Genomic DNA, 26918 nt, shown 5'->3' with positions numbered 1-26918 from the left:
GTTGTATTGTTTTCCTTTTTTTTGTTGGGGGGAGGGGTGGAGATTCCACTCCAGAATGTTCCATTTATATCCTGAGTGACAGAACTGCATTTATATATTTTTTCTCACAGTGTTTAATCTCAAAGTTTGGTGTACAACACCCTTTAAGAGAATCATGAAAACAGCCGCTTAGTTTAGAAGATTGAAACAGGAAGGGGGTTTATCCCTTGCCTTACATAAAGTCTCCTTTGGTTGAAAATCATATAAACATTGAACTGAGAACATTTGCTGCCTTTCTTGATTTACAGATGTTTTCTTAGAACTATACTTCCAAACAGTTCCAGCTGGTTATAGCTAAGGCCTGTGTAAATTGATAAGATGCATCTGGCTTCAAAACACAGACTAAGTCCAGGGGCAGGCTCTTGGTGTCCCCAGAGAATCTGGTTGGGGTAGGAGCTAAGTCTTAGAACCACTTGCTCTGTTTATGAGTGCCAAGTTAATCCCCAGCATAGAGAGAGAGAGAGAGAGGGAGCAGGCTGCTGGGCTCTTCCTGCTGTTGAAAATTCACTGGGCACTCACTGGAAGTTTTCTTCCTTTCTTCTGCCCTGAATGTTTTTCCAAACATGAAGGTAAGATAATAATTTCATTACTTTCGTGAACGAAGCAATCTCAAAAGGGAGCGAGGCTTAACCAAAATGACTCAAATAAGGAGAAGTCATGGGGAAATAGGAAAGACAAAGATCTGGGGGTAACTTAAAACAACAACAAAAAATCCTTGTTTAAATATGTTTAACAATTCGGTCAAAGTGAATTCTATTTTTTGTTTGTTTGTTTTGTTTTGCAGTAAAATTACTGGTTCAGAGGTCTGGGAACCAGATATTGGAGGCAATGTTTATGAAAGTCCTGAGAAAGCGATTAAGAAATACAATAATACCATTGTTATTTCTTAGGGAAAACTTCCTTCCAGTATATTTTGTTTGTTTATTTGTTTGATTTGGGGCCATGCCATGAGCCCCCATGACTTGACTTATGTAAGAGTCCTGGAGTTTCAGATGGAATCCTTGATGAAATATCAGGAATGTGAGAGTGGAGGATACAGATGGATGGAATGCAATTAAAGGTTTACCAAATATACTTGTTGGCTCCAATACAACATAGCCAAATGTAAGGAAAATTACAATTCAACCAGTGATAGGACCAGAGACAGCAACTTCAACTTATTTTTGCATCACTTGTTATTAATTTGTGATTGTTCTATCTTGTCCATTTGTTAACATACTCTTTCTGAAGTTGGGAAATGATAACTGCTTCATTTTCAGGGACCCAGCTAGCAAATTTCAAGGCATTCTTTTGGTTAATAGATTCAGCTTATATAACTCATGAAGAGAACTGCCTTGTAATAAGCAGATCTTCACAGGTTATAATAAAGAGTACATATATGGGAAAGGTGTTGACAAAGGCAGGCCTGATGAGAAAAAAAAAGTATATTCCCTAAAACTTGGTTGAATTTCTTTTAAAATGTGTTTTAAAAGCTGTTAAGAAAAAAAAAATAAAAGCTGTTAAGAATGTTAAGAGTGAATCTTTTCATGATGCCTGCTTTGGCTGAGAGTTGAAGGCCAAGAACAAAGAATGCTGTGTATCCCCACATTTTAGACTGAGATACTGGACAGGAAATGCAGTATTACAAAAAGGGAGCTTAGGGACCCCTGGGTGGCTCAGTTGGTTAAATGGCGGACTCTTGATTTCAGCTCAGGTCATGATCTCAGGGTAATGAGAATCGGGCTTTGAGCTCAGTTCGGTCTGCTTGTCCCTCTCCCTGACCCTGGCTCATGTATTCTCTCTCACTCTCTCTCAAAAAAAGAAAAAAAAAAGGGTAACTTTACTTCTGTCGGGTGACACTTTCATTATACCTATCCTTAAAAGTATACAAGATCAACCCTTTAGAGTACTGGAGATATAGGGAATGATGTGGGAAACAAAGACCAAAGAAAAAATTAAGTTTCCTTACTGTCTATAGCCCATTGACAAGTCCTTGAAACAAATAGTGACCTTTCTCTAGAAACTCAGCTGCCTTGTTGTTGACACTTTGCTGAGGGTAAAAGGCAATCTTAGCTTAACATTATCCTGACCCCCCAGGATTCTGTAAGTCTATTTTAGCATATAAAAATTCCTTTGGAAATTCCCTTTATCTTTACTCCCATTCTCCCCCACCCCAAGATACATGTTAGCAATCATCCTCCAAGCATATAGCCCAGTGATATACATCTGAAGGGTCTCATGACTAAGGTATTATTAGACAGTAGCTGGGCCCCCTAAAGGTCTGGGAAACCTTGGTTCCAAAATTCCTTAGATACTTACAATATCCTTATCTCTCTCCCAACTCGAAAGAATATAGTTAATTACCCATCACAACTCCAGTGCAGCTCCTTCTGCCCGTGGGTCCTGTCCTCCTGCTTTAATAAAACCACCTTTTTGCACTGTAGATGTCTCAAGAATTCTTTCTTGACCATTTGCTCTGAACCCCAACATTTCCATATCAGGGAATGATACTCGAGTCACATATGGGAAAATCTAAAGCCACAGGTTGGTTCACTGGTCTGCCTTTAGCAGAGTAAATCAACACAGCAGGGTTGGTTACATCCTGGACATCTAGAGTCTGACAGGATAAGGACATGTGCAAGTATCTTATAGACTCAAAGTGGACCTTTGGGAAGGAGCCAGACTTGGGTCTCCAGGGATTCTGCTTAACAAACTGCCTGCAGGATGAAGCAACCCCAACAGGTAGGATACGTAGGGGAAAGGACTCCCACGAGGCAAGCACTGGTGAGAATCCAGAGTCATGAACAAAGAGATTAATCATTTGTACCAGAGTACAGTGGTTGTAGATCTGCAATGGGGGTGGGGGGGTGGGAGGGGAGCATCCAAAGAACCACAAAAAGCGCAGTGGGAGATAAAGAATCAACATACCAACATCCTGGTTTACCATCAAGATCTCCAGCTGGCTCAGTCACACAAGACCCTTTTTGGCTCTTGCCCCTTTCATTCCTGCTGCTGTGACTTTGAAGAAGACAGAGGGAGCTTGGAGAGGTGAGGAAGAAAAGAAAAAGAACGAGAAAGAATTCTGAAGGAGACACCCTCTCACCCCTGTTATAAGCATCTAGGACCCTGGAGTAGGATAGTGAATTGATTGGATACTGAATTGAAATTTGACTACTTGATTGTTTCAGGATTTTTGTTTTCTGAAAATGTGAGTGTTAGTGCCTGGGAGTGACTAGTAAAGCTATGAAATAGGCTTTCCTACAGGCAGAAAAAATGAGTTGACATGGCACAGAGTTAAAGACATCATTGAAAAAGGAAAAAAAATTGTAGTTTTTAATTAAAAAACAAAACAACAACCTTTAAAAGACACTGCTTTACAAACTTATTGAAAAGTCAGAAAAGTATTCACAACTTTTCCCACCACTGTTCACTCATTTCCAGGATGCTCACAGCTATTAGGGTTTTGGTTATGCCAATCAAAATAACAGGCTAAAAGCTTTCTAGAACAATAAAAAGCAGAAGTATGCAATTAGAATTTTACAACTGAAAGAAAGATACGTAAAAAGACGGTAAGTAGGGATCCCTGGGTGGTTCAGCGGTTTAGCGCCTGCCTTCGACCCAGGTCCTGATCCTGGGGTCCCAGGATCGAGTCCCACGTTGGGCTCCCTGCATGGAGCCTGCTTCTCCCTCTGCCTGAGGGTCTATCTCTTTCTCACAGTCTCTCATGAATAAATAAATACAATCTTAAAAAAAAAAAGACGGTAAGTAATCCAAGAAGGAAAGTAGAAGGGTCTGGAAAAAATGTTGGGAAGCCACTTCACAACTACATGGAGAGAAAAAAAGCTTTGAGGGAGAAGAGAAAGTATATATCGGCCTGTTAAAATCTGGGTAAGATGGTTTTAAGGACTGTTACACCGGGTTATAAATTGAATACATTTGATACTCTCAAAGAGTCTCCAGTAAAGATTTGAATTATATTCCTGGACACATTCAGTGGTCAAAGTACGGAAATACATAAAAGTAAAAATAAGATAATAGAAATCACCTATAATTTCATCCCAGAAAAATCCTATTAACCGTTGTTATATTTCTTTCTAGATTACTTTTTAAATATTTTATTTATCTATTCATAAAAGACACCCAGAGAGAGGCGGAGACACAGGCAGAGGGAGAGGCAGCTCCCTGAGGGGGAGGCCGATGTGGGACTCCATCCCAGGACCCTGGGATCATGACCTGAGCCGAAGGCAGACACACAACCACTGAGCCACGCAGGTGACCCTCTAGATTTGTTTTTAATACATGTTTGATTTTTCAAACAAAATGTAACCCCATTTTACATACAATTTTGTGACCTGTCAGATCCTCAATATTTAGGCTGGTGCTTTCATGTAGAGACGATTACAGAAGGCCTCAGAGGTGTTTTAAACCCGAGCCACCTGCAGAACTAAGGGGCCTGGAGAGCCTCACCGCCCCTCTGGCTAGGGATGTGCTTTAACTTTGGGTTGACTCTTCATTTATGAAGCTTATTTCCCTTTTAACTCCTTACTCTTGGCTGGTCTGTCTTCTAGGCTTCGTCCTATCTGGGTGTCCTTATGAGTGTGGAAGTTAGAGCGAAGGAGTGGAGAAAGGAATTAAAAGATCCCTAAAGAAATGTACTAATGGGTTAAATTTTCTGTTCGTTTGGCCATGATATTCCCAGGCCCCGAGTTGTCTTTACAGAAATGAACAGGAGGTGAGCTCAACAGAACTGTATTAAACTTTTATTTAAAATGGAAGTTTAAAGGATAAGCAGAGTTGAGACTTGTCCATGGTACTTTTCTTCCTTATATTCCCAACTCACAAATCTTAACTTGTACAAATGTATTCACTTTCAACTCATTAAAGAAATGCAAACTTAAAGTAACGCTTTATTCCCTTCCCCTCAGGTAATAACTTTGTTCATCTTGGTGGGATTTACAGATTTCCAAATTTTTTCAAGGTGAGAATGTTTTGGATTGTGTTGGAAATCATTAATTTTTTTATTTTTAGAAAGTTCTTTAGTATGGCCTGATTTTTACATTGCAGTCTGAACAACTTTATTCCTTCAATACTTTATCTTTCCATATTTTGAAAAAAGGCAATGATAGGAAAAGCTTGTTTTATCCTTATTCTTATTCTATTTTATTCCTTATAAGGAAGGAACGTGAAGACTAAAAATACCTCAGGGTTTTCTTCTTGTCCCAGTACCATGATTTTACCTGCACCAACCTTAGAATCGACACAACTTAGAATACAATTTGATCTTTAAATGTTCTCATTGCAAAACATTCTTTGGATTTTAAAGGTTGAGAGGTTTTTTTCTTTTTTCCTTAATTGAAATATAGTTGATACACAATGTTATCTTGGTTTCAGGTATACAACATAGTGATTTGACAAGTCTATACCTTATGCTATGCTCCTACAAGGGTAGCTCCCATCTGGTTGAGAGCTTTCTTTTTTTTTTAAGAAATTAGGTTTATTGACTATTGAGACCTGAAAAAAAGCCAACATCTACCCATGGTCTTGTGCTTTCACTGTCAGTTTGATGGGATAGGACCGGGTCAGTTCACTTTATCAAGCTATCAGAATATGTGTCAGGACCTGTGGTAGTGACAGGGGACATAAAGAGGATCAAAACGGTACTGAGAGTCCATTGGGTGAATCAGATCTTGAAAGAGTTGGTTTCACTACAGATGTGCTAAGGGCTCTGGGAAAGGTCTGCATGGGGTATTATGGGAGAACAGAAGGGAGAAGGCCAAGCTAGCTTCCCTTCCTAAACCTTGGTGTGTGTGGGAAGGCCTCTGCCTGTCCCTGGGATACAACACAGGAAAATAGCAAGTTCAGATTGTTTAAGGGTCAAAAACACTGAGGCATTTGGATCGTTGGTGCCATGTCAAGATGAAGACTAGCAGGGTTGGCTCCATGAAAGCCTGTGAGGCACACATGCTACAGATGGGACCCCTTACTTTCAGCGTCATCTCACAGGCTTAAGATAAGCACATATCACCTTGACTCCAGGTGTCTCCAAGGCTAGGAATGTGCTTGAAATTGAGACATCAGGAGTCTGAGTTCCTTTACCCCTTGTAAAATGTGCTTTTAGGTGAGGCATCCTTTAGGGCTTAGCCATGTGATCTTCTTGACAGAGCTGGAGTTAAGTATCACATGAGAATCCACTCTCCATTTTTCATGTATTTTGATGGAGCAGAGTTGTTTAAGCTCAAATTGACCCTACTTGGGTGTGTTCTTGAGAATTAGCCTAAATGAACAGGGGGAGCATTTAGAAATAAATTTCTGTCCCTCTAGTCTTTGCCAGTTTTTAGTTTCTCACTTCTCATAAGGTCTTTTTAGAGCTTTTTGTCTTCTAGTTAAGAGTTTCTGTATAGTTCTTTAATTCATTATTCAGAATCTTTTCAAATGCCTGAATACTTCCTCCGATATGTTCTCACCTACCCTCCCAAATGTGAACACTCAGTTATCTTTATTTTCACAACATATTATACTGTACACATTTCTGTCAAGAAATTGTTCAAATTAGGGATCCCTGGGTGGCGCAGCGGTTTGGCGCCTGCCTTTGACCCAGGGCGCGATCCTGGAGACCCGGGATCGAATCCCACGTCGGGCTCCCGGTGCATGGAGCCTGCTTCTCCCTCTGCCTGTGTCTCTGCCTCTCTCTCTCTCACTGTGTGCCTATCATAAATAAATTAAAAAAAAAAATTTTAAAAAAAAGAAATTGTTCAAATTAGATATATTATGGATTGTGTTTGTATTATTGTATTATGATTATATATCTTCATTTTTGTCCTCTACTCTATCAATAGTCAGTGACCCATCTCTTATTGGGTCTACAGCTCGGGTGTCTAAATAGTGTCTAGTACCTTATAGATGCTTAATAAATGTTAATCTCTACAAAAGTTGGTCCCTTCCACTTATATTTTTAAGTATCTTGGGATGCTTTTGGTGCCTCCTAAAAAATTGTGAAGCAATTTTTTTGAATTAATTTTGACTATTTTTTGTGTCCTCCTCTCTTATCTTTCTACCTGATTTATAACAATTTGACAGAGCTGCCTCTCCAGTCAATTGCCAGTGGGATACCTATGCCCCATGGTCAGAATGCAACGGGTGTACCAAGACTCAGGTAGGACCATACAAAAAATTTGTATTTATTGTTTATATGCAGAAATAGCTTACATATGGACAAATGATATTTTGGCATGTTATTTTTTTGTTTCTTAAAAATATATTTAGTAATTTTAAAGGGAGAAAAGTATGACTTTAATAATAATGTAATAAAGTAATTTCTGCATTCTTATTTTTCTTGCAGGACTTTTCTAAATCTTACATTTGAGCCTAGAAATATACATAGAATAAAGCAATTCACTATTTAACTATTAGAGAAATTGAAGAGCATGAAATGAAGTTAGTAGGTAATTCAAAATCTGTTTTATACTTATTGGGTTCAACTTTTCTTGTTATTTTAAAACAAGCACTAACAAGTACAACATAGCTGCTTTGTTTTACCTAAGGAATACTGAATGACCATGAAAAGTGAAACATTTTGCACTTTTTTAAAAAAGATTTTGCTTTTAAGTAATCTCTACGCCCATAATGGGCCTTGAACCTACAAACCTCAGATCAAGAGTTGCATGCTCCACTGACTGACCCAGGCAGGTACCCTATATTCCATTTTTTTAAAACTAGTCTCCACACCCAGCATGGAGCCCAACATGGGGCTTGAACTCACGACTCTGATATCAAGACCTGAGCTAAGATCAAGAGCCAGGTGCTTAATTAAGCAGCTGAGACACTTGGGCACCCCTCTACTATTTTATTTATTTTTTTATTTTTAAGATTTTACTTATTTATTTGAAACACAGAGCATGAGAGAAAGATAGAGCAGGGGGAAGGATAGAAGGATAGAACGATAGAAGCAGAGCCCTGCTGAGAAGAGAGCCTGATGTAGGACTTGATCATGACCTGAGCCAAAGGCAGACTCTTAACTGACTGAGCCATGTAGGCTCCCACAACTCTACTGTTTTAAAGTTATACTTTTGGCATGAATTTTAACAGCTGTATTATTTTCCATTATATGAGTATATCAGTCTTATTTATCCACTTTCCTGTTGTTTGAGATTTAGGTTATCTACATTTTCATTATTATAAATAAAACTTTAGTGAACATTTTTGTACATAGAAATCTGTCCTCTCACCTGGGTGGCTCAGCAGTTGAGTGTCTGCCTTTGGCTCAGGGCGTCATCTCGGAGAAGCAGGATGGAGTCCCACATCGGGCTCCCTGCATGGAACCTGCTTCTCCCTCTGCCTGTGTCTCTGCCTCTCTCTTTTTCTGTGTGTGTGTGTGTGTGTGTGTGTGTGTTTCTCATGAAAAAATAAATAAAATATTAAAAAATAAAAAAAAAGAAATCTGTCCTCTGTTCTAATAATTTTCTCAGGATAAATTCCAAAAATATAATGTTTGTTTTAAAGGTTCTAAACATTTGAATGATTAAATATGTTTTTATTGAAATATAATTAACATATGACATTATTTTAGTTTCAGGTACACAACATGATTCTGTATTTGCAGAATATTTTAAAGGTGGTTCAGCTTGAATAAAAATGTGTATTTAAAAATCACTTTTTAATTATTAAAATAACAGAACCATATTACAGAAGATAATTTCTGTTTTGAAGCATCATCATAATCATCATTTTCGTCAAGCATTAATTTAGTACCTACATGAGTTATATTTACAAAACAAGTTACACAAATGTAGAATTTGGCTTTGGGCAAAGAGATGACTACTCTGATTATAGGCAAATGGGTACTTGAATAACAAGGCAAAAGTGAAGCACCAAATAAGGAAAACTTTTTATAATTTAAAAATAAAGAGATGGAAGGTATTTGCCATATTAATAATTTTTTCTTTGCGAGAAGGTCATCATGCAATGATTACATCCCTAGATTATAATAACAAAATTTTCACCCAGAAAGAGACAAGTGAAAATGAAAATAGGGTCATAAGATCAGAATTTGTCAAGTGAGAATGAGACTGTCCACAGTGGGCAGCCATCAAAGTGATCCTCATATACAGAGAGAGGGAAACATTATTTAGACAACACAATCTGTGCTTTGGAACTTCACAAAAGGATAATTTAATAAGACACATAAGAGAGATCTTCAACAATTAAATACAGAAACTAAAAACTTATTAAGGAACTGTACTGTGTTCCATTCCCCAGTCATATTCCTCCATGGCATCTCTGCTTAGATCTAATAGAAGGTGCCGGTGTCAGGCCCAGGCTGACACAAAACTGCTCAAAGAGCAAATTGCAATACTGCGACCCTTTGTCTGAAAGAATCTCCATCTCTAACCTGGTTTAGGATGGGTGAGGAGATTCAACCTTGGTTTGTGATAAAGGGAAAGAAGTAGAAATGTCTTCACGTTTAGCCCAGAAGGCTGACCTATGGCCTGCAGAATTCCCATAAGGATCAAATATGTGCTGGTTGCTACAATCTCTCTCTCTCTCTCTCTCTCTTTTTTTTTTTTTTTTTTAAGATTTTATTTATTTATTTGAGAGAGAGCACAAGCAAGAGGAGAGGCAGACAGAGGGAGACAGAGAAGCAGACTCTCAGCTGAGCAGGGAGTCCGATGCGGAGCTCAATCCCAGGACTCTGGGATCATGACCTGAGCTGAAGGCAGACACTTAACCAACTGAGCCACGTGGGTGCCTCTGGTTGCTACATTCTTAAGGGGTCTCATGACTGCCTGTTCATCTCACTGATAGTTAATAAGGAACCCAATGATAAGCACCAGAGAAATCCTGCAAAATGGTTTTATAAGTAGAAACACATTTATGATCTGATACTCTGCACATCCCCTCTCCCTTGAGCACTAAGGATATAAGCACCAACATCTCAGGAATTATTTCTTGACCATTCCACTCCTGGCCCCACATCAGTTTGTATATCCTGTCTTCCCCATTAGTCTTTGCCATTAAAATTCTCTGGAATGCCAGATTCTGTTATTTTTTTTTAATAGGGAAAAGGTGAGTATAGGAAGAGGCTTGTATGATGTATCTGATTGCTGTTGGGGAGGGACAGGGTTTTGTGGACCTTTCTTTTTGTTTAAATATTAAATACATGCCTTCACACTGATTAAGTGACTTTTATGACGAATTAGTTGCTTCTTAGTTGGCTTGATGATTTCCTCTATTTTCCCATACTTTGTCTCCCAGAGATTTGCCTTTGGCGTATTTCCCATTTCAGAGGCCAATGATTTTGATTATCTAGTAGAATTCCATTGCAGAGGTAGCTTCACCTTTGGACTACCAAGATTTCTGTACTGAAAATCTGACTTCCATGTTCACATATAACTCTCTCTAGATTGTTTTGCTTTGCCTTGCCTTGCCTTCCTGAAGAAGGCTTAACATCCAACTAAAATCAATTCCACCACTTTTCCAAAGGTTGTTCTAACTTTACTTCTCCTTAGCCCTGGTTCCCAAGATCCTTCTCTCCCTCTGGCAAAATTTGTGTCACCCTTCTAGTTAGCTCCTGGCACATAGCTTGAGCAAAAACATTAATCATCTATATCAACTTATTTGCTTATATGTCTACCCAGAGAACTCTTTCAAGTTACTTTCTTAAAGATTCACTGATTTTTTTTTTTTTTTTACACTCAACCCTGAGAATAAATAAATATATGGCTGGGAGTGCTTCATAAATAGTAATCCAAGAGTCATTGTACTCAAGGACAAGTAGGTCTGTGGGTTTATTGATTTGGGAAGTTTTACATCTGTGCACCAGAACAATTTCCTGAACAATGTTTCTTCAATTGTATTAATTTCTCTCAGATTTTGTTTCTCAGATAAAGGAAAGGAGATATTAAAAAGCACAATCTGTTTTGTGTTTAGACTCACAGGAGGTCAGTTGCTGTTTATGGGCAGTATGGCGGCCATCCTTGTGTTGGAAGTGCATTTGAAACACAACCGTGTGAACCTACACGAGGATGTCCGACAGAAGAGGGATGTGGAGAGCGTTTCAGGTGTTTCTCAGGTATTTGTTTTCCATAGGTTTGGAAACTCCATGCAGAGTGTAAATTCAAAATGTTATTTGATTAACCTGCTCAGTATTTATTTGTTCAGGTTTGCTGAATTTATATTGACATAAAATTAATTTTATTGGCTTATTACACACTCAGCTATCATTATTTCAAATGCAATATCATTATTTCATCTGGTAATAAAGGCGGAGATACTCTTTGCTTCTTTGAAAGGAAATATGGCTATTGACAGACCCAAACAGTTCTTGACATTGTTTTTTTTTTTTTTTTTTTTTTGACATTGTATTTTTGTTGAAGATGTGAGAGTCTGGTATATCAAGATTGGGCAAAAACAATGTTACTGCCCAAGTTATTATTATGTTTACCAGAAAAGTAACTCTAATTATCTAGTTAAGAAGCAATACAGATCACTCCTATGTACAGGGTGATTGAAACATAATTTCAAGTTTTGGCACTATTATTTGACCTATTGTTTATGTAGCATTTGTGTAGTCAGATTAATTCAACAACCTTTGGCAAATATTTATTATTCTTAATATGGTCCAGAAATAGTGGTAAGGATTGTGGATATATAAATGAACACATAGCCTCTTCCTTCAAAAATATTAAAATTTACAGACAGAATAGTACATAAATAATCCCCCACTCTCTGTCCCCTCTACAATACCTGTGGAACCCCTATTTTACTTTCAAAACCCAAATCAGATGACTCCTCTTTTAAGAAGCATTCCTTAGTTCCTCAACTGATAGAGATAATTAACAAGTCACTGCTCTGTGTTCCCCATGTACATCATACCATCTGTAATCTGGAGTATTTGTTGACCTGGTTATCTCTCTTGTGAACTCCTTGAGGATATGGATAATAGTCCTTTAATTTTTGCATCTGAAGTACCTGGTACATAGCAGACTCTCAACAAATGTTAGTTGCATTGGATTGAGTGAGACCACACTGGGGTGCATGAAATACCATCAGAAGAGTTGTGTGTAATGCATACCATGAGGATGTATACGAAGGACATGCATTACAGCCTGTGGTATAGGGATGATTTCTAAGAAAAAAATAATGTTTAATTTGATTCTTGAAGGACAAGTACGTGACAGGTACAGAAATCCTTCTAGGCTGAGAGAACTATAAGTGCAAGGTCAGAGGAGATGACAGAAAGCCTGGCCTTTTATTCATGTAGGTGTGATGAGGGCACAGGAAGCTGCTAGGAGAATAGCTGGAGATGATGCTGGGGAGGTAGGCAAGGGTTAGATCATTTAGTACCCTTCAGTGCCTCCTTGGTGCCTGGGATGTACATCTACCATAACAATTACATAGTGGGATCTATGTCTATAATGATCTAAGTCTTTATAGTCCTACTAGATTGTAAAGTACATGAAAATCCTACTAGATTGTAAAGTACATGAAAATCCCAGCTTACCATTTGTATTTATATTTGTACTCTAACATCTGGAAGAGTGCCTTGCACAGAAATGTTGGGTTTTAACCTTTTGACCCAGTTTCCATGTTCTCAAAAGCTTATACATCAAATCACCAAAAAACAAACAAACAGAGCCTTGCCATCTTGGTCAGTAATTACAAAAAATAAGCTGAAAGTTGAAGGGCAGGATGTCAATCTGTCTTCCCAGTGGTTGGCACCTTTTGATTTTGGGAAGACTCAGACAAACAGCTTGATTATGGGTTAGAGCCTGGAATTTGAATTCAGTTTTTATTTTCCATTTTGTTTCTAGCTGAGATCAGAATCAATTTTGTGTGTTATGAGGACCAAAATAATCACCAGTCCTTTCCTGGACATCTTGAGGATTGATCTCAAAATCACTTTAGAATATTAGTGCAGTGTTGGGGTCAGAGGCAAAATCTTTTTTTTTTTTTTTTAAGATTTATTTATTTATTTTAGAGTGAGTGAGCAGGAGCAGGGGGAGAGGCAGAGGGAAAGGGAGAGAATCTTCAAGCAGACTCCCTGCTGAACATGGAGCCCCATACCAGGCTCCAAATCATGACCCTGAGATCAAACCTGGCCCAAAACCAAGAGTTGGAAGCTCAACTGAGTGAGCTGCCCGGGTGCCCTAGAGGCAAAATCTTTTTGATCCCAAGTAGTTTTTCCCTTCTTCCTCTGTTATTTTTTGTGGGGGCTTATCTTCTGTACAGGCCAGTGCATCAGCAAATCTTTGGTTTGCAATGGGGATTCTGACTGTGAAGAGGATAGTGCTGATGAAGACAAATGTGAGGACTCAGAAAGTAGACCTTCCTGTGACCTTGATCAACCTCCTCCCAACATAGAACTTACTGGAAATGGGTAAGGTACTGGGCAGCTTCCTGTGCATATTGATGGGTTATAGCTTTTCATTTGGTTTTGTTTTATTTTATGGTTTGGTAAGTATAATAACAAGTCATAATAGCTAAGCCTTTGGCTCAGAACTCTTTGCTATACCCTGAAACATTTAAAACCATTTTTTAAAAAGTTTTATTTATTTAAGTAATCTCTACCCCTAATGTAAGTGCTTGAACTCACAACCCCAAGATCAAGAGTCTCCCAACTGAGCCAGCTAGGTGTGCGAGCACTTTTAATTCATAACTGTATACCTGAAAATATATCTGGTAAATGTGGAGTGTCCAATTGTCCCTGGACTGTCCTGCTTTTAACACTGGAAGTCATATGTTCAGGAACACCCCTCAGACCTGGGAAAACCTAGATAGTTGGTCATCTTATGGAAAGGGAGAGAATGAAGAGGTAATAGAGTATGAACACAGAAAGAAGAGAGAAGGTGGTGTGTTGGAATATTTAGGCTTGAAAAATAATTGTCTAAACCAGCTGGAAACTTTCATTTTCAGGTGAAGTTGGGACAATCCCATTTTGTCCTTTCAAAAAGAATTCTGAAAAACGTTTAAGGGTCAGATCCAAGTTGAGATATCAAGGCTTTAAAATAATTTGTTTTAGAGTGGTAGTTTGAGGTGCCTTTTCTATAATATTTTCAATTTTATTAGCAGAGAAATGGTAAAATTACTCAAGAGTATTACCATTCAGTAAGCTAAGAAGCAATTTAGTTGAAATTTGTCATACAAATTTCCTTCTCCTCAAGAGTAATCTTAATTGCACTGGTTTATCTATAGATTCAACTAAAAACCAGCTGTTGCCATTAGATACAAAAGGGCTGTGTGTTTACCAAACATGTTCTTAGGCTAAAGGGATGTTGGATTTCCCCAGCAATTAGTTTTCCCTATTATACTACCCAGGGGAGGCTGAATAATGTATGGTGTGCTTTAGGATACTGTTCTCTTTATTTGAACTTTCTTGAAGAGATGCTTAACTGTAATATATTTCAAGATTTTCTAGAATTCTTTTTTCAGCAAGCACTATTTCTGGTTTGTAACCGTCTTTTCTTCCTTCCTTCCTTCCTCCTTCTTCTTCTTTTTTTTAAATAGTTACAATGAACTCACTGGCCAGTTTAAGAACAAAGTCATCAACACTAAAAGTTTTGGTGGTCAATGCAGAAAAGTATTTAGTGGGGATGGAAATTTTTTCTATAGACTGAGTGGAAATATCCTTTCCTATACATTCCAGGTACTTAATTTCATTGATTTAATTTATTTTTAATCTGTGAATTATTGCCGGAGATCATTACTTATGTGATACTGATTTTTTGGTATTTGTTGAGAATTTATTTGTGGCCTAATATTTGGTCAGTTCTTACGAATGTTTTATATGGGCTTAAAAATGATACATATCTTTAACTCTGGGATTCAGGGCAGTGATACTTTTAATTTGTCTCATTTAGGTGGAAGTATTGTTTTACCTCATTTTCAAGTCCATGGACCATATGGGCCCCAAACTAGATGGTCTGTTCCTGTATGGGTGTCATAAACTCAAGGCCCTGGTCATGACTGGTTGTGCTAATCTCTTTACCACTGCCAAAGTGTCAGTGTCACTTAAAAATGCTTTTATTTTTAAATTGTGAAAGATTTCATTTTTAAATTGTGAAAGGGTATGAATAACATAAACATACAGTTTGAGGGAAACTATACAACAAATACTCATCTATGTCCACCAACCACCTTAAGAAATAGAATATTGCCAATGACCGACTTAGCGGTTCTCATCTACCTCTCACTGGTCACATCCTCCCCACTCTTGTTCCCCAGACAACCACTAGCTTCTGTTTTGTATTAATCACTTCTTTGTTTTTCTGTATATGTTTATCTCATATGTCTTTGTCCCTGAATAAAAATTTGTGATTTAGTTTTGCCTGCCTTTTTTTTTTTTTTTTTTGGCCATTTTTATAAGTAAATCCTACTTATTCTTCTATGAATTTTTTTCATTCAAAATTATGGTTTTTAAATTTATTAATGTTGATGTAGATGACATTTTTATTGCTGGTTCCAATTTTTTTTCTTATGAAAATGCCTTGCACATTCTTGTGCATGAGTTCCATGCAAATGATCTAGAGTTTCTCTAGGGCATACACCTGGTGCTTGAATTGCTGCCTTGCAGGTTATGTACAGGTTGCACTCTACTCAGTAAAGTTTCCAAAATGTTTGTGTCATCAATTTAGACCCTGTCAGCAGTGTGGAATGCGGGGCCTGTGCTCCATATCCTTGTCAACGTCTGTATTGCCAGAATTTTCCATTTTGCTTAGAGTCTCAGGGTTTCTGTTCCAGGTTTCTTCTTGCAAGCTGTTTCTGTCATACTCACCGATTCCATGATTTCCATGATTTCCACACAAAATCCACTCACACAGATAGAGTTATGGCTTAAGGGGGAGAATCCTAAACATTTGAAGGGAATATAGAGGAGAAATTTCTTGTTGTAGTCATACTAACACATTCAACAAAAACATTTTGACATCTCCATTTTAAAACATCTGTCCTTCTAGAACCTCAACAAAAACATTTTGACATCTCCATTTTAAAACATCTGTCCTTCTAGAACCTCAACAAATCAAAGCTTCTGTTCTCATCACATTTTGGTCTCTTGTTCTCTTCTTTCTTTTTTTTTTTTTTTGTTCTCTTCTTTCAAGACCTCTTCTTTCACTCCCTTCCTCACTTCTTTCCAGAATTCCGAAAATCTCCAGTTCAGTACTTCTTATCTATTGTCTCCAATTTTGTAAATCAAAACTATTTGGATGTTCAGACAGAAGGGCTTTTGTTTACCAAAATTAACCCTCTTCAGAATGCAGTTTTGATTATAAACAGCATCCTCTTCTGACTTACAAGAGAATAAGTTACATTTAAGAATTACTGCATCATAGGGGCACCTGGGTGGCTCAATCAGTTAAAAGACCGACTCTTAATTTCAACTCAGGTCATGATCTCATGGGTTGTGAGATGGAGCCCTGGGCTCTGTGTTCAGCAGGGGGGTCTGCTTGAGGTTCTTTCCCTCCCTCTGCCTTTCCCTGTCACTCTCTCTCTGAAATAAATAAATACATTATTTATTTGAGAGAGAAAGAGAGTGCATGCATGCGCGTGCATGAGTAAGGGGGAAGAGGAGAGGGAGAAGAGGGAGAGGGAGACATAGACTCCTCACTGAGCAGGGAGCCCAATGCAAGGCTCAATCCCAGGATCCCAGAACCCTGAGATTATGACCTGAGCTGAAGGCAGATGCTTAACTGACTAAGCCACGGAGGCACCCCAAATTAAATAAATGTTTAGAATAAAGGAATTATTGTATCATGGAAATGGAAAATGAAACTGATCTGAAAAAAAAAGGTAGCTGCCAGTTTTTGAATACCTACTGTGGCATCTGTACTGTTTTAGGCAATTTGTGTATGTTTAATCTTTATAACATCTTTGGAAGGTAAGTGGTATTTTACTATTTTATATATGTAGAAGTTGAGGCTCAGAGGACTTCAGCTGACTTGCTCTAAACCACCAAATTAATAAGTAGCAGAGCTTGGATCCAATCTGCCATATTTCAGAGCCCTTCCTTTTTCTAGTATATTTTACTCTCCCAATATCTTGTATTTAATGGCTTTCTCAACTCTAAATTCTACATGGTGGATGATATGTATTGTAATTTAACTGTTGGCCAGAAGGGAGAATGTAACATAGGCATATGTAGAAAGTTTTTTCCCCTCTATTACTAGGAGGATGTGGTGATAATTCTTTCATAATTATAAGAGGGATAATTGCATATATACTTTTTTGGGTCAAATTTAGAGAGTTACAGAGCAGAGAAAATAATGAGAGAATTTCTGACATAGTTGGAAGGTAGACATGCTGGAAGTCTGCAGCTTCTGAAGAAGAGAAATAATTTAATAATAGCACAATCCTGACATTCATTTCCTTCAGCATGGCTTGGTTTTTGGATTGACATCTGAAATGCCTTTCCAGTCCTTGAGTTTGAAGGTGTTTGTCAGAGGTAAAGGAAAATTATAACCTGTTATTGAGTGAAGAATAGAGATGTTTTGAGAATCCAGCCTGAGGGAAGTGAGGTGGAAGCAATAGGCAATGAGTCAGTCACTGAAGTGCTAACCCAGTGTGTAGATGGGGGTGGTAAATGCTCTCTGCAGCTCACATAGACCCGAGACCAGTGGGTATTCAGCTACTTCTGAGTGGAAAATTACTTTTGGCTTGTTGGAACAGAAATATTAACAAATAAAAACAAAACATCTTATAATCTCCGTTTCATTATTAACATTGTAGTTTATCCGGGGCAAACCTGGTTTCTTGATGACTAAGCCACTTTCTTTGATACCGTGCACATTGTTCCCTCATACTTTTCTTTTTCTTTTTTTCCTCATACTTTTCATACCACAAGGAAGCCTTGGACACATAAGCATATTCTTCCTCCATGGTTTCTTAGAGAAGGTGCCTCTTTGCTAGTTCAGCATGGAGGCTGATGAGACTGTTGTGTTCATTGTCAACTTGGAATGAGTTGCAGATGGGAGTAAGGATTAGGGTTGAGGAAATGAATTATCTCCTGGATCCTCCTGTATTTAGTTTTGAATGTACTTCATTATATTTTGGAAAAGAGAGCCTATGTGCATAACAAATAAATAACAAAATCACATTCTTTTTAAAAAGACTTATTTATGGGGACACCTGGATGATTGAGCATCTGCCTTTGGCTCAGGGCATGATCCCAAGGTCAGTGATAGAGTCCCACATTGGGCTCCTGCAGAGAGCCTACTTCTCCCTCTGCCTATGTCTCTGCCTCTCTCTCAATCTGTCTCTCATGAATAAATAAATAAAATCTTAAACCCCCCCCAAACATTATCTCTTGAAAAAAAAAAAAGACTTATTTATTTATTTTAGAGAGAAAGAGAGAGAGAGCATGAGCAGGGGGAGGGGCAGCAGGAGAGGGAGAAAATCTCAAGCAACATCATACTGATCATAGAGCTAGGCTTGGGGCTGGATCCGATGACCCTGAGATCATGACCTGTACTGAAACCTAGAGTCAGTTGCTCAACCAACTGAGTCACCCAGGTGCCCCAAGAAAATCATATTCTAAAGGCAATTCTAACTAATGCTTAATTATCTGATCCTCTGTTTCCTTTGTTGGTATGAGTCTAGATATCTGATATTTTTAAATCTACCTTGCTAACCAGGAATAATTTAAATGATGATTGAAATAACTCACATACATGAAGAGCCCTTTATATACTATTCATTGTTCAGGTGCTTAAAATGGATTTTCTTCTTTTTTTTCTTTTTTCTTTTTTTCTTTTTTAAATAAATATTTATTTATTTGAGAGAAAGAGAGAGTGAGAGAGCGAGCGCATGTTAATGGGGGAAGGGGCAGAGGGAAAGGGAGAGGGAGAAGCAGACTCCTTGCTGACCTTCCGCTGAGCATGTAGCCTAGCACAGGGCTGGATCCCAATGCCCTGAGATCATGACCTGACCTGAAACCAAGAGTTGAATGCTTCACCAACTGAGCCACCTAGGTGCTCCAGATCTTCTTTTCTTTATAATTAGTCTAAAAATGTAGGTACTGTCATTTCTATTTTATAGTTGAGGAAACCGAGACAAAAAATGCTGAAGAATTCACCCACAATCATAGAGATAATAGATAACATGGAATCTGAACCCAAGAAATGTGTTTGCAGAGCCCTTGCAACATGCTTTACTTAGGTGGGGTTAGAATACATATTAGTTTGATAGGAATGAGCCAGTAGAGAAAGAACAATTGAAGCTGTGGGAGAGGGAATAAGCCATCAATTTAATACGTCTTTAGAAGAGGGAGGGGATGCAATAGAGATGAGACAGAAATTAGCTTTAGCTAGAGGAGGGACACCTGTGGAGAAGAGGAGTAGAAGAAATGCAAATATGTTTGTGGATTTGTTAGCCAGAAGTTTAGGAGACCTCTGTCTGATAATGGGAATGTTTGTGAAGAAAGAGGTGAAGATCAGGTTCTGAGAGTGAGGGGAGTGGTTCTAAGATTGGAGGATGGAGGTAGGTACAGAGATTTTGAAATAGATACTGCAGAGAATGAGAGAGAAAGAGAATGGAAATATGAAGCTTCTGCACTGCATTGAGGGTCCTCATGAGACTGGAAATCATGAGTGGACTGATGTGGTACCATATATAGTTATGTGATTTTTCTATCGTAGGGCTGAGCAGCTTGGCTGTGAGCATTGAACCAGGGTTGGGATTCTGCAGGACAAGCATGATGGCTGGGCATATCTAAGGCAAGGGAGTTAAGATCATTGGCGAGAGACTGGTTCAAGTCATGAACCATGAAGTTTTTCTGGAAAGGAAGGAAGTGGAAAAATGAAGGTGCTGAGAGAGAGAGAGAGAGAGAGAAGGGAAACTAAATGGAAAAACTTGTGTCTACGAAGTTGAATAATAGCTATGGTGATAATAGAATGAAAGTCAAAAGACTGAGAGGTGGCAGGGTATAGGACATTTGGATTTGTGATTTCAGAGGAAGGATCAGTCTGGGGTATGGTAAGTTGGATGGAGAGACTATTAATTAAGGGGCATTTAAGAAGATCACATTTTACCTTGGAAAAGATGACTCTTGTAGCTCTGTGTAGAGTAGCTGAGAGTGAGGCAATGCTGAACTAAAGCAGGTAAAGAGGCTTATTTGCATTAATCAAGAGTTTGAACTGCAGATCTGAAGATGAGGAGAAATAGGCTTTTTTCCCTTTGCAGTGAAAGGAAGATAGATAGCTTCTCTTTCTTAAGAAAGATAAAAAGTAAATTCTGTGTCTAAAACCAAATAGGATGGAGACACTATCTAGTGGCTGTAGAAATCTCTAATGTCACTTTTATTTATTTATTTAAAGATTTTATTTATTTATTCATGAGACACACACATACACACACACACACACACACACACACACACAGAGGCAGAGACACAGGCAGAGGAAGGAGCAGGCCCCATGCAGGGAGCCCGACATGGGACTTGATCCATGGGACTTGATCCCGGGTCTCCAGGATCACACCCAGGGCTGAAGGTGGCGCTAAACTGCTGCGCCACCAGGGCTGCCCTAATGGCACTTTCATTATTGTCCTCTTTGTAGTCAATAATAATACATATATTTTCCATCTCAGTTTGAGCTGAATTTTTGCATTTGACTTTTAAACAAACCAGTTTCATAATGTAATGAAAATAATGCTCTAACAAAAGATATGAATAAATCTATCTTTTCTTATTTTCCAGCATGTTCTTAGTGTGCATGTGTAATTTTGATGGGCAGTGATAAAAGTTATATAGTATGGCATTTTGCTGAATTTCTTCTTCTTCTTCTTCTTCTTCTTCTTCTTCTTCTTCTTCTTCTTCTTCTTCTTCTTCTTCTTTCTTCTTCTTCTTCTCCTTCTCCTTCTCCTTCTCCTTCTCCTTCTCCTTCTTCTTCTTTTTCCTCTTCTTCTGTAGGTTCTGTGTCCAGCATGGAGCCCAGTGTGGGGCTTGAATTCACAACCCTGAGATAATGACCCGAGTTGAGAGCAAGAGTCGGAGGCTCAACTGACTGAGCCACTCAGTCAGCCAAGCCAATTTCTTTCTGGTCTTTTTTGACTAGGAAATATACTTGCATGGTTGTAATTAACAGGATTATCACATTTATACCTACTTTCTCATTTAACATGAATAGTTTTCTTCACAGGCATCATTTAAAATGGCTACATGATATTCCGTCATTTTCACTCCTTTTAGGTGTATGTTTAAAGTGTATGATATCCATCATTTTAATGTTCCCTGTGCTTATTTATACTTTGATTAATCTCAAACATAGATGTTATGGATATATGCCAAGAACACAAATGCTTGCAGAACGACGGTTAGTGATTTGACTATTTATACAAAGCAGAAACTGTGAGAGGGAGTCATCTTGCATGTCTTGCTTTATTTTCATGGTGACTGGCATTTGTTAGCAAATTAATTACCTATGATTTTAAAAAATCTAGAGATTTTTGTGTCATGATTCAGATTTCTCTCTTTTCTTAAAAATATAATCTGTCAATGCTAGAACTTATGGTTACATATGGTAACTGTATGATGGATTTGAATGTTGGTGTCTCTTTCGACAGTGTGAGTTCACTTCATCACCCTGCCTTCCACTGTATGCCTCCAACATTTATATTACTTGCTAGCCCCCATGGGCGTTTTATTTTGACACTTGATCTAGGACAAAATAAGGGATAAATAAATGATTGTCTTTTTCATCAGTGCTGGAGCTGTCACTTCTCTCTTAGCCACATCTGACTATCCTGTTGTCTGCTTCAAAATTCTTTTGGGATGGCCTTTTCTTCTGCCATCTATCATAGGAAAAAAATTTGCATCTCTGTTCCCTTCTATTAGATGAAAAATCAAGAACCATAGTGCTATTCAGTTTTCTGTTAGTATAATTTTGTTGATTTTCTAATTTCTGGGCTAACAGTTGACACTAAAAGAAAGTGGGGGATGTTGGTACACAAACGTGTTCTGTGAATCACTTGGGATTGCCATTATTAATACCATATCTCCTTCTTAACAAAGAGTAATTATAGAATGGACTCTATTCCTTGTATTCATATGGCTCCGGTTGTAATGAGGGCCACAGTCATTATGTGTCAATGAAGAGCTTTGCCTTTTTTTGGAGAAGACTGTGAAGAAAGTATCCATGTTAAAGGGTCTGTGGCAAAAGATATTTGGTTATATCCAAGGCCTTAATTTGGTCACAGAAAAATTTTTCATTTTCTTTATAGGTGAAAATAAATAATGATTTTAATTATGAATTTTACAACAGTAGTTGGTCTTATGTAAAACATACCTCAGCTGAATATACATCATCTAGGAAGAAATCCTCCTTGTTCAGTTCTTCATCATCTTCGTCATATAATCGTATTTCACATACCAGTAAAACCCACGAGAACAAGGTTAGTATGAAATATTAGTTGACTTTTTCATATTTTAGTGCTTAAATATTTCTAACATTAACAAAAGTGTACTTACCAAATGGATTATCTTCTTCAAAGAGACAATGTAATATATTTCTTTAAAAGGTAAGATTGTATCATGTTACTTCTCTTGGATAATATATTTGTTTATACTTTTTCTTTTTTCTTTCTTTCTTTTTTTTTTTTTTAAAGTAGACTCCATATTCAGTGTGGAACTCAAACTCAGGACCAAGATTAAGAGTCACATGCTCTGCTGACTGAGCCAGCCAGGCACCCCTATCCTTTTTTTTTTTTTTTTTTAATTTTTATTTATTTATGATAGTCACACAGAGAGAGAGAGAGAGAGAGAGAGAGAGGCAGAGACACAGGCAGAGGGAGAAGCAGGCTCCATGCACCGGGAGCCCGACGTGGGATTCAATCCGGGGTCTTCAGGATCGCGCCCCGGGCCAAAGGCAGGCGCCAAACCGCTGCGCCACCTAGGGATCCCTTATTTTCTTATTAAAGTATTTGTTCTTATTTGAAACTCTTAGAAAAGCATTACTTTCAAATCTATTAGTTAAAATTTTTTAAAATTTTGAATTCATGATTACTATACATGGTTATATAAATGTTATATGCAGTTTAAAGATCCAATTAATATGTACTTCCTAAATACTAATACTAGAGTCTTTCTTAGAAAGTGCATGAAACTAAAAGATTTTAAAATACTTTATTACTTTTGAGATACTAACATTTTTATCTGAGGAAGTTGAAAGATTTATTTTTAGATACTTTGTTGTTTTGAGATACTAAAACCTTTATCTTGGCCAACCTGAACAGTTGAGATAGATTGTACTAATTGATGTACATCTACTGCTGAAGAATTTTTCAAGCTTATCATCATTTAAAAACTGTATTTCCCCCCTCAGTTTTGAAGTCAGTAACTTGATTAATAAATTGCAAAGTGGTATAAAGGAATAGTGATTTTATTTGTTTTATGACTAACAAGCTGACTATGGAGATAGGAGATGTATTATCTTTGTACTATATTGTTCACAGAAGTGAGGATTTGGTATAAAGTACATCTGTTTGGACATCATTACAAGATGCTTAGGAAGTGTTCAAAGGCCTCATTGTGACCACTACTGGGTATTTACCCAAAGGATACAGACACTAATCCAAAAAGACAGATGCACTCCTATGCTTATTGCAGCATTATTTACAATAGCCAAATTATGGAGGCAGCCCAAATGTCTATTGATAGACAAATGGATACAGAAGATGTAATTTACACAATGGAATATTACTCATCCAGAAAGAAGAATGAAACAACAATGTGGATGGATCCAGACAGTATAATGTTAAGTGAAATAAGTCAGTCAGAGAAAGGCAAATGCCATATGATTTTGCTCATATGTGGGATTTTTAAAAAAGATTTTATTCATTTATTTGACAGAGAGCTCAAAAGAGCACACGTAGGGGAAACAGCAGAGGGAGAAGGAGAGGGATGTGAGGATTGACTCTAGGACCCTGGAGACAGGGTAACCTGTCATAACCTGAGACAGCTGAAGACAGACTCTTAACCAACTGAGCCCCCCAGGCACCCCTAATATGTGGAATCTAAGAATACAAATGAATGAACAACAACAACAGAAAAGAGACAAACCAAAAAGCACACTCTTAATTATAGAGAACAAACTGATGATTACCAGAGGGGAAGTAGATGGGGGATGGATGAAATAGGTGATGGGGATGAAGAAGTGCACTTGTGATGAGCACTGGGTGATGTATGGAAGTGTTGGATCACTATATTATACACGTCCAATTAATATAACACTGTATGTTAATTACACTAAAATAAATTAAAAAAAACCCTCATTATGAAGTGAGAGACCTCCGGAAGGGATATAAATTATATGGTCACCTTACCTATAAGTCACTATCAATGTGTACTCCCTAGGGACACACCATTTTATATACTTATTTGTGAAATTAATGAAGTTGATTCTCTTTTTCTAGTTGAGGGTGTAACAACTTGGTTTTGAGATTTTCAAGTCAGATATGCAAGAAATTACCATGTTATTACTCAGAGATTACTCCTATTTGGGATTCCAAAAATTCCTTAGATTGCCTCAAGTGAGTGGGCCCACAAAAGACCTCATCATGCATCAAAAATAGAAATTCATATAGTCTGGGTTGAGGACACTGGACAGGGAACTAATTCAACTTATCTCCAACCTAAAACTCTTTTTACTTTCTTCTTCCCATAGAATCATCAGTTGCTGATTGTCCAGAACACTGTGGAAGTGGCTCAGTTTGTCAATAATAATCCGGAATTTTTACACCTTGCTGAACCGTTCTGGAAGGAACTCTCCCTCCTTCCCCCTCTGTATGATTACAGTGCCTACCGAAGATTAATCGACCAGTATGGGACACATTATCTGCAGTCTGGGTCCCTAGGAGGAGAGTACAAAGTTGTATTTTATGTAGACTCGCGTAAACTCAAACAAAGAGGTAGAGTATTAAAAAAATTATTAAATACAATCATTGTAGGGATTTTAGAGGGGGGAATGGCATGTAGTTAGCTTGAACTTCCAGAGCTTTAAAATATGACAAATAGAATTAAATTGCAAAGGAATCCAAAATGGTAAGAATCCATTATATTCTACTCATAATCTTTAGGCTCTAAGAAAAGCCTGCCTATTCTTTTGGATAGTAACCTGAAATGTGAAATAGTTATTATCATTTATCTCCAGAGGGTATTGATTGGATTTTTGGAATACTTTTTAACCTTTTCCATTTCTCAGCTTGAGTAATATTCTTTGAGGAAAAGTTAATGAAGAATTATATTTCAGAAATCAAAATGTTTTATTTTTTATTATTTTTTATTTATTTATTTATTTTGTCAAAATGTTTTAAAGAAGCATTTTGTTTACCTCTGTTCATTATCACTCACATTCCTTAAAAAAAAATCTGCTCTGGATATCACAGGTTTGTTTACTACCTAATTCTTGTAATAATAGCTTAAATTTATTGGATGGGTTTCTTACAACAAGTAAGTTAGATGTATTAGCAATGATCCTCACTACTACCCAGTGAGGTGGCCAGTACAATTCTGGTCTTACAGATGGAGAAATGGAGACTCAGTGTTACGATGAGACTCATCCAAGGGCATATAGATTGTAAGGAGGTCTAATTGGTTCCAAAGTCAGCTGAACTTTTTCTTATGTTATGTTGTTGCTAGAATTGTTGCCAATTTTTGTTACAATCAGTGCATGCCACTCAGTTCATGATTTTTTGATCTCATAATTAGAGGAGAGTCCTCACCAGGTGTCCCCATGTGGGAGGGGAGAGAGTGGTGTCTCAGTGTCCAATATTTTTCTCCAAAGATCTTTGGCTCTGGTTTATTAATATTCCAAGTCAAACCTGCTCCTTCCCAACTTTTTCCTTACATCGATGTCCAAACTTCCTTCTCTGTTCCTGATCATTTCTTCAGAATCTTTCTATTCAGGCAGGCCTTAGAAGAGGGTAAGACTTATTACATGAGATTCAGAGGAGATCTCGTAACCTTCCTTTGTAGGTGAACTATAATATTTTTCTATGTCCATTGGGTTATTTTTTTCCCCATTTGGCTTAATTTTTTACTGATAAGCCTTAACTAGAATTTGAACTTTTTTAACTTCCCTGGATGGAAATGAATGTACAACACAATTTTGTTTTTGTTTTTTAAAGCAACAACAAAGGCAGTATTTCTTTGGAAAATTAATCCAGCACGTGGCTTGATATAAACTCAGTTTCACTGCTTCCCCCTTTTTTCCTTAGTACTTAAAAGAAATGGAGAGAATTTTTAAAAGCTTTACAAATTGGTCAAAGTAACTTTTGAGTAAAAATTTTACCCTTGAGCAGTTTCTGTTCTTCCAAAAAGTTCTAATTGAAATATTATCAAAACTGCTTAAGTATAACCTTGTTCTTAAAGAAATACTGAGTTTATTACAGTATAGTTAGCAAAATTATATGAGAAAAATATATTTCCACACTTTATTATTTCCTATCCTTCTTTTAAAAAAATGTATTGCCAAACTCCACTTGATAATGAGTAGAAATTGTTACATTCTAAGGTTATGGGTGGTGGGAAGGAAATGTTGGAAACCAGAGACAGTAAAGATATTAAAATGGAGAGATTGAGGCAGTAGACCTAGGGTTTTAGGAATCAATTATTGTAGAACCAGAACCCAGCTTTTGAGGTTTCCAGTAGGTGGATGGGGACCATTGCATGTCTACTTTTAATGATTTGCTTTATGCCTGAGTAGCTGATCAAATGCGCCAAAGATATCACTCTTTGGGGTGTTCAGTTTCTGCTCCTTCCACTGTTTTCATGTAGAAATCATCCCAATCTTCTCCCCTCTCTGATCAAAAATGATTGGAACCAAAATTTGCATTTGAAAGTAAGTTTCAGACATATGACACTTCTTCATTCCTAGGTATATGCATGCATCTATTATTTTGTTTAAAAACAAAAATCA

The 26918-nt window shown here is 37.6% G+C and overlaps 1 protein-coding gene across 2 annotated transcripts in view; it reads left to right on the top strand.

Annotated features, from left to right (window-relative positions):
* Window positions 1–391: 391 nt before the first annotated feature.
* The window catches only part of C7 (complement C7), a 52361-nt gene continuing 25834 nt past the window's right edge, over window positions 392–26918 (top strand). Inside the window, exons 1-8 of one of the 2 annotated variants that reach the window (XM_025436229.3) lie at window positions 392–608; window positions 4944–4996; window positions 7096–7171; window positions 10945–11086; window positions 13246–13393; window positions 14521–14659; window positions 22225–22395; window positions 24666–24909. In XM_025436229.3, the coding sequence (XP_025292014.1) occupies window positions 603–608; window positions 4944–4996; window positions 7096–7171; window positions 10945–11086; window positions 13246–13393; window positions 14521–14659; window positions 22225–22395; window positions 24666–24909 (979 nt within the window). In that variant the 5' untranslated portion in view covers window positions 392–602. The remainder of the gene's footprint in view (window positions 609–4943; window positions 4997–7095; window positions 7172–10944; window positions 11087–13245; window positions 13394–14520; window positions 14660–22224; window positions 22396–24665; window positions 24910–26918) is intronic. The other variant, XM_025436230.3, reaches the window with a different exon arrangement.

This window comes from Canis lupus, chromosome 4 (genome assembly GCF_003254725.2).
Source record: "Canis lupus dingo isolate Sandy chromosome 4, ASM325472v2, whole genome shotgun sequence".
Taxonomy (NCBI): domain Eukaryota; kingdom Metazoa; phylum Chordata; class Mammalia; order Carnivora; family Canidae; genus Canis; species Canis lupus.
This window is presented reverse-complemented; position numbering and strand designations above follow the sequence as displayed.